The sequence below is a fragment of the Morone saxatilis genome, unplaced genomic scaffold (genome assembly GCF_004916995.1).
Source record: "Morone saxatilis isolate NCDOM2014 unplaced genomic scaffold, NCSU_SB_2.0 Contig3, whole genome shotgun sequence".
NCBI lineage: Eukaryota > Metazoa > Chordata > Actinopteri > Moronidae > Morone > Morone saxatilis.
In genome coordinates this window covers 4,488,882-4,496,964 of record NW_023339873.1, presented here as the reverse complement: position 1 = coordinate 4,496,964, position 8,083 = coordinate 4,488,882, and the positions used below count along the sequence as shown (strand labels likewise).

General features: G+C 36.3%; 2 protein-coding genes across 2 annotated transcripts in view; one reads left to right on the top strand and one right to left on the bottom strand.

Moving 5' to 3' along the window:
- LOC118336887 (M1-specific T cell receptor beta chain-like) overlaps positions 1-2,254 on the top strand; it is a 10,871-nt gene extending 8,617 nt beyond the window's left edge. Inside the window, exons 4-7 of the mRNA XM_035673646.1 lie at positions 1,079-1,429; positions 1,529-1,558; positions 1,720-1,826; positions 1,936-2,254. Coding sequence (XP_035529539.1) covers positions 1,079-1,429; positions 1,529-1,558; positions 1,720-1,826; positions 1,936-1,962 — 515 coding nt within the window. The 3' untranslated portion in view covers positions 1,963-2,254. The remainder of the gene's footprint in view (positions 1-1,078; positions 1,430-1,528; positions 1,559-1,719; positions 1,827-1,935) is intronic.
- A 3,337-nt stretch (positions 2,255-5,591) lies between these two features.
- Positions 5,592-8,083, bottom strand: part of paplna (papilin a, proteoglycan-like sulfated glycoprotein) — an 18,328-nt gene continuing 15,836 nt past the window's right edge. Inside the window, exons 19-22 of the mRNA XM_035673337.1 lie at positions 7,831-7,958; positions 7,459-7,567; positions 6,730-6,905; positions 5,592-6,301 (exon numbers count right to left, since the gene is read on the bottom strand). Of these exons, the coding sequence (XP_035529230.1) occupies positions 6,141-6,301; positions 6,730-6,905; positions 7,459-7,567; positions 7,831-7,958 (574 nt within the window). The 3' untranslated portion in view covers positions 5,592-6,140. The remainder of the gene's footprint in view (positions 6,302-6,729; positions 6,906-7,458; positions 7,568-7,830; positions 7,959-8,083) is intronic.

The window sequence follows — 8,083 nt, the reverse complement described above, 5'->3', positions numbered from 1 at the left end:
TTGTTTTGGATCTCATGCTCTTAAATGCGTCTAAAATTAAAAGTTGAATGTTTTGTAGAACCTAATTTAATTTGGCATGAATATGTCTCCTTTCTAACATTTTGTGTTCATAAATGTTTTTAGTTCATCTGAAAAAAGAGCACAAAGAGAGTTTACAGCGTTCTGTGTAAAAGTTGAGCAGTTTTTCTGTAGCCTTGTATCAGTGTGAACAACTACGACCCTGCTTACTTTGGCAGTGGCACCAAACTGACTGTACTGGGTAAGAAAATGATAAAAATTATCCACATTACTGTTTGTTCTGTGCTCTTCTCTGAGCTTAAATCTGAGAATTATTGTTGAGTTAAGTTAAGGGTTGTAAAAAAAAAAAATATATATTTTTTCTTTGTTTAGTGATTTCCTGGAGCAGCAATGTTGTTGCTGTGTAGGTTTGTAGTCAGTACTCCAAAATAAAATGTATGAATTTAGATAAATCTCTCTGTTCTATGGTACAAAAGGGCTGTTTGGTGTCTGACTTGATATAACTTAAAATAGGCATTCAGAGGATGTCTGTGATAACATTTTTAGTTCAGTTAAACAGACTAGTAATTTCTTTCCTTGTACAAAATGAAGCAAAAAAAGGCAATCTAAATTACATTAATGAGTCTAAAGGTGGGAGGCATGTAATATGGTTATTGTAGTTTATATCTACCTGTTTGTGAAAAAAACTGACAAATGCAACGAACAAATAAATTAGACATTAATCCAGCCGTTGGAGATCTTTGTCAGTTTTATACATGTGAGGCAGTGGTGTGCTCAGACAGTTATCCTGCTGAATTTGGAGAGGGAACCAGGCTAACAGTCGTTGGTAAGATCACTAAACATTTATCTGAAGAAAGTGAATCTGAATGACTCTTAGTGTGAGATGTGCAGCCTGTAATGATCATGTTTAAATTGCAATATTCAGTGTGAAAAAGTTCTGCTGTGTCTTTTTGTAACCTGATGTACATGTTTTGTTCTGTATTAAGATGTCCCATGTGCATCATTAGAGTTAGATATTGATCATTGGTTTGCTGTAGATTTATGTCCTTTGTCCTTGCAGAAGTTGACAAAGACATTACTGGACCAACAGTGAAAGTGCTTCAACCTTCGCCAAAGGAGTGCAAAAATAAAAAAGACAAAATAAGGAAGAAGACCTTGGTTTGTGTGGCCACTGAATTCTACCCAGACCATGTCAGCGTATACTGGCAGATCAGTGGGGAAAATATCACTGACGGTGTGGCGACGGACGAGGCTGCCCAGTGGATCCCGGGAGAGAAGTTTTACCAAATTACCAGCAGGTTGAGGGTTCCTGCCGAAGAATGGGAAAACTCAGATAATAAATTCCAATGCATTGTCAATTTCTTCAATGGAAGTGCTACTGTCCCTTACTCAGATTCAATTTATGGTGAAGGTATGTCAATTTGGAACTCAGAAATAATATAAACCAGATTTTTTTCCTATTGGAAATACATGTAACTGATCTTCTGTCCTTGTCTAATCCATTTCTCAGCTTCGACAACAGCAAATAAAATGACAAGAGGTAAATAGATTATTTTGTAGTTTTGTACACCTTGACGCTTTAATTCTAATAATACAGCCTAAGAAATGCACTCATGGTAGTATCTATGAGGCTATATGTATAAACCAAGAGTAGCTGCATGTTTAAACTGTCACTCATCTGAATGTTTGAACTCTCTGCAGAGAAATATTTGAAGATCACACAGACTGCCAAACTCACATACGGTGTTTTCATCGCCAAGAGCTGCATCTACGGGGCCTTTGTACTGTTTCTGGTGTGGAAGCTTCAGGTTTGTTTTACGCAATGTAGCATTTGACATAAAAACAGGTTCTATACACTTAATATATACACATAAATGAACATCACATAAGACACTGTATCCTTTCTGTCTGCTGCAGGGCTCAAAGGGAAAGCAGAAGTACTGAGAGCTGAGGCCAAATCAGTTCTAGGAGATCTAGAAGAAGATGTTGGTTTCTGTAAATAAAGGTTGAAAACGTTTCACAACTTTGTATATTGCAGTGCATTTGCATTTATTACTCAATTACATAATCAAATTCTGCTAAAATAGATGAACAGTTCTATACATATTAGTTTTTTAATCTTAAAGCTGCTTTGGCATCACATTTGATGAATACTTAGAATAATAATCCTGTGTTTCTAAGGCACTTTTTTGCTTAATATTCATCTAAATAAAAACTTTTCAGAGGATGCCATCAATTGTGTGCTTCATTTCTCTATATAGGTTTGTCCTGATTGACTTACTGAGTTTTTTTATGATTCTCCAGACAGTAAAACTTTATTCTTACATTCAGTGTGTATCTAAACCAGCAAAAGGGCATGGGTTAATCTTATCACAGTTCATATCATAATGGGGCATTTAAAAAAAGAATTAGACCGGTAAATTACATTAGTCAGTTGCTCTAAACTGTTGCCAACAGTACTGATAACGTATATGCAGTAACATCTTCCATGAGGTATTTTTAGCTGCTCGCTTATCTGCCGGTTTTCTGAGAAAAGCAGCTATTTTTCACCCACATACAGTATGTTAAGACATCTCAGCTCAGAAAACCTTCACAAGCAGGTTCATTTGGGTCTTAACAAGTTTTTCCAATGAGCAAACTGAGAGGTGACTAAAGTGTTTTCAGTAATGTTTGATGGATAAATTAATTTCCATCGACTAATAACTAAAACTGTATTTTAACATTAAAATAACTTTTGAAGAACTCATTTGACCTTATTAACTTGGGTTTGTCATATCTATTTTTTCCACTTTGCACAAATGAACAAATGAAAGCGTCTTATTACATTTTCTTTTAAATAAAGAAGTTATTCCTTTAGTAAATCTGCCACATAACAACAGGAAATCAACGTTCTCATCTGTGTACAGAAGAAGGTCAAAGCTGTTGTTGGTGAGGGAAACAAACCGGGGCTTGAAACCGTGCAGAGGAGTAGAAAGCGACAGCAGAGGAGAGGATGTGGTCACAGAGCAGCCTGCAGATCGTTCTCTTTGCTCAGAAATGACGAAGGTGCAACCTTCCACTTTACCACAACCTCCGGCTCACACCTGCATCTCTGCACCAACCCCCCCACACTGCACATCTCTGAGCAAACAGCTGGGAAAAAAAACTTCCATTTCTGTGTCAACTGAAGCTACACAATGAACATAAGTGTGTGTTATATTGCATACAACAGCTGTTTACCATGATCTGGTGCAGACATTTGCATTAGAATTGCAATTTTTTTAGGTATTGCATGAGAATGGTAACTTTGTGCAGTCACAGAGATTAAAACACTATTGGGGAGACTTAAGAAACTATAAATAATTAATTTAAAAAGTCTGTGCAGGAGTTATATTTAACTGTAGTCCCGTCATTTTTATGTGAACAAGATATTGAACTGACTATATCTGAATCTTGGTCATTTACTTTTTTACTATTGCTGCTGTACAAACACTCCCTCATCTAAAGATGTGTAAGAAGAATATAAGTCCTGCATTCAACATTTTACTCAAGTAAAAGTACAAAAGCATCCAAATATACTTGAATTACCCAAATTAAAAGTACTCATACATTATATCACTTGATTATAATTAATGATGCAACGTCTTCATCACTTACTAATGTTGCAGCTGGTTGAGGTGGAGCCAATTTTAACTTTTTAATACACTGCTACCTTGAATTCCCCTTGTGTTATTTATAATAATACATATTTTATGATTGTATATTGTTTTTTTAATCTGAATCTGCAAAGTAACTAATATTGTAAAATAAATGTTATAGAGTAAATAATACAATATTTGAGTAGAAGTATAAAGTAGCAGAGAATGGAAATACTCAACAAAAGGATGTACCTCAAAATTAAACTTACACTACACTACACACTACTAGTGTAAATGACCTCAGTTACTTTCTTCCTTCACCAGTTATCAAAATAAAAATATATTTTTTACCAGTAAAGTCCCCAGTGGGATTTAAAACTGATTAAGAGCACGTTCTTACTTTCTGCATTTGTTTCCTTTATAAACATGTTTGTGCTCACTGGAGTCACATAAACAGGAAACAATGTCTGTGAGACCACAACATGAACAGTGTGTGTTTGACATCTGTGAACTATATTTATATCTCCTCCTGCAAACCCTGATGTTTGGATAGAAGAGTGAATTTAACACTCTCTTTAAGCTCATGTGGTTATTGAAAACTCCCAGACGAGCCAGTATTTGTGCCAAACTTAGCCCGTAGTAACCTCAATTAAGAAACACCTCCACCATCCGTGCTAACAGGACTATGTGGAGTACGAAATAGTACAAATTATTTATGACAAACCATATTGTTAGTAACAGTAAGTCAGTCCGTATGCACAACACCCCGAGCCTAAAGACGAAACACCCTAAAATATATCAACCATCGTTCATTTTATTATTTACACCTGTGTTTTTCCTACTGTGACTAAAGAGAACTGCCACATAATGGCCTGATGTCTCCGATACAGATCAGATTAGTCTAATCATCGTGATAAATAGTTAATTTATTGAGAACACTAACCACTGAGTTCCTCTGATTCTTAACTGATGAGAAGTTTTTCCAATAAAGCCTCAAATTTCACCTTAAACCCATCATTCATTACATGAAAAGAACATATGAATCAGGTTTATGAGTATGTGCACACATACACGGAATTTGACTTTAAATTGCTCTCAATGTACTTACACAGACAAAGACACACAGTCTGTTTTATCCCCTTTTTCTATTTATGCATTTTAATCCTTTTTGTTTGTATTACTCTGTTTACTTTGTGTATGTATTCATTTATACATCTTGATCTGTTTTATGTGTTATATCCTTTTCTTACTACTCTAATTCTGCCTCCAGTGTTTCCTCACTGCCTCTTGATGAGATAATTGTTTTAATGTAGTGTTTTATCGTTCACAATAATGCATGTGTGCATGGGGGGTGTTTGTGTGTGGTTGACTGATTGGTTTATTGATTGACTGATTATGTACATACAAATTGGTGAAAAAAAAGCTGTATAAATAAATATCTGTAAAAAGCAACAATGACCAACAACATACAATGCCTATTTACAAGTGAAACTGTTTCTGTAAATTGTAAAGAATACAAAAGCATACTTTATATACATTCAGTAGTTTCTTATGTACAATAAATGCATGTATAAATGTCTATACACAGCGTCTGATCTAAGTTTGACAGTGATAATGTTGATATGTATGTGTTAAAAAACTAAAATATAATTTATAATCTTAGTGCTACAGGCTTATTTCATGGTGATTGTTTGTTTGTTTTCTGACACTACATGCAGTGGTGCCTGGAGAAGTGTATACTTTTATACTTTTTGAAGCAACATGTTAAAAGAGTAAATGATGATTATGACATTAATATTTGACACAGAAGAAGTGACCTCTTGTGGTACAAACTGGAACAGCGAGTCATGCAGGATTCACTCATTCAAACTACAAGGAGCTTTTTATCAAAATATTGTTTTTATTTCAAAATAATTACATAAAAATAAACAATGCAAAGAGAAAATACAACCCTTTATCAGTGAAATGCCAATATATAGATTAAAAAAGAGCAGTGGTCAAAACAGCACAGCAGAGATGGTAATAATTTCACATGTGAAAGGTTTACTGGATTTAAAAACCTCAAAGTAAATCCATCATAATTCTCTAGAAAACAGAGAACACGTACAGTAGGTCCAGTGACTAAATAACTTATGTTAAAGACGTGGCGGAGTTTGACTTTATCACATTCAGGCTTTACAGGTTTACATGGTACGTTTCGTTTTGAGGCTCCTATTTAATGTTTCCATAATTCAGTGTTTAATGCAGCAGTGTACAAATAGACTCCCTGAACAAAGTGTTCATACTCTGCAAACTCCTGGTTCACAGATTTAACTACAGCTACAGCAATCGGTCCCTTTTTCATGGAGTTCTTGAATGGTGATTCTGCAGTCGGGTTCAGATATGAATGTCCTTTTGGCAATTGCAGAAGTTGGAAGGTTAAAAACAACTTCAATGTCTCAAACACTCCCCTCTCCGCTCTTCCCTCTCCTACCCCATCCCAGAGTTTTTAAACCCTCTGTGGCTTCAGCCTAGCCGACCAAACCTGTCGTTCCTCTGTGAATGCCGGGTACAGCTGGCACAGCAGAAACTGGAGTAGTACGAGTTTGAGCAGAGTCGGGCGTAAACGATCAGCTCACAGTTGGCAAGATCGGGCTGGTCCACGCATTCTGGCGGCAAATCAACACCTGCAACAGCGGGGTTGAAAGACAGTCCCATTTAGTGTTTTTGTGCCTCATAAAATCAGTTCAGCACACAGAACATTGTGTGGTGTTCTTCAAGTGAATCACAATGGCAGTTTAGAGTTGTTTGTTCACCTGCACGGCACAGGTTAAGTTTTTATTTTGTTGTATTGCCTGAAAATGATTTATTTTTTGTTCCAACATCTGTGAAAACATCATGCTGCCGATTTTTCTTCTGTGATTTAAATTGTAGCAGTCAGAATAATGAAGTAAAACACAATGGCAAATTCAGTCTGATTATCAGACCTCTGCCTTATTTAGTCCCAATTATTGGTTCCAAAATTAGTGCTGCTGATATCAAAATCAAACTTTAAACTGTTTTTCTCTTTTCTGATAAAAACATCAGGACGGCTGAGTTAGACTGTTATTCTCACCTTGTTGTGTGTCTTTAGTGACTCTAACTTCAGCCGTGGCACTCACAGAGTAGATGCCGGTGTAAGCGTTACAGGTGTAAGTGCCCTCATCTGAAGGCTTCACATTATTCAGGATCAGGCTGCCGTCAGAAGACGCCAGAATGTTACGACCGTCTGGACGCACCGGTACACCATTCCTGTAGTAAAAGAGGAGAAAGTGAAAGCCAGTTAAGGCCCCGTGAGCTGGTGTTTGATGGATGCTTTGAATTCTCAACTAGAAATATTAAATAATATTAACATGTGCACAAAAATCAGTCAAATGTTAAACTCAACTGATGAAAAACAACTTCTACCTCATTAAAGTCATATTTCTATTTGTAAAACAACAGCCTAGTGGTTGTTTATATCTTATAATGTAATTATAAAACATTTTCTTTTTGAGTAACTCCACAGAAGACTATATCATTTTAGCTTTTCCTATCTAATCGTATTTATCAGTTATGAATTTTGTGATCATGTAAATGTTTACGAAGATAAAAGACAAAGAGATAGATTAACTTCCCATTTACTTTTTTATTTGGACACCTGAATAAAACCCCTTTAACTATAGCTGCTGTATCTATACCAGACTCTGTACTGTAGGTGCAGTTCCTCGCTGGGCTGATTATTCTTGGGTGATAAAAATCAAGCATCAATTTATCATCAAGTCTACTTGGATAAACACTTGAGCTTTATAATGTAGATCATTACCTGGACCAGCCTATATTGACATTGTCTCCTGACACCACACAGGGCAGCAGAGCAGTGCTGCCTTCAGACACCTGGATGTTATTGGGAGCTGTGGTGATCTTCAGGTCCGCTGGACAATAAAACGAGAGAAAAGGTGGTTTATTTCACCCTAAAAATACTTAAACCCTCATAAACTCACACTGAATTATTCTGAATATACCCCGGAGGAATCAAACCTCAAACACTACACTCAGATATATTGACCTCTGCTGGTGATTTAGTGAAATTACAGCACATCTGTTGCAATTATAATGAACACACAGTACTAACGATTATGTTAACATCTGCATGTTCTGTGTTTAGTGTGATGGCGAAGACATGATTACAACTCACTTTGGACTCTGAGCTGCAGCTGTTTCTGCTCCAGCTGCTGCTGAGTGGAGGCTGTGCATGTGTAAACACCAGAGTCCGTAGACTTCAGAGGACCGATGATCAGCGTGCCGTCTGAATGTTTGATATACCTGCATATCGTGAATACTGAATTACTGAATGATTGAAATAGCTGGAATGCTGAATACTGAATGATGAATGACTGAAACTGGAATAGCTGAATTACGGTGCGGTGTTGCAGGTATTATCAAACATT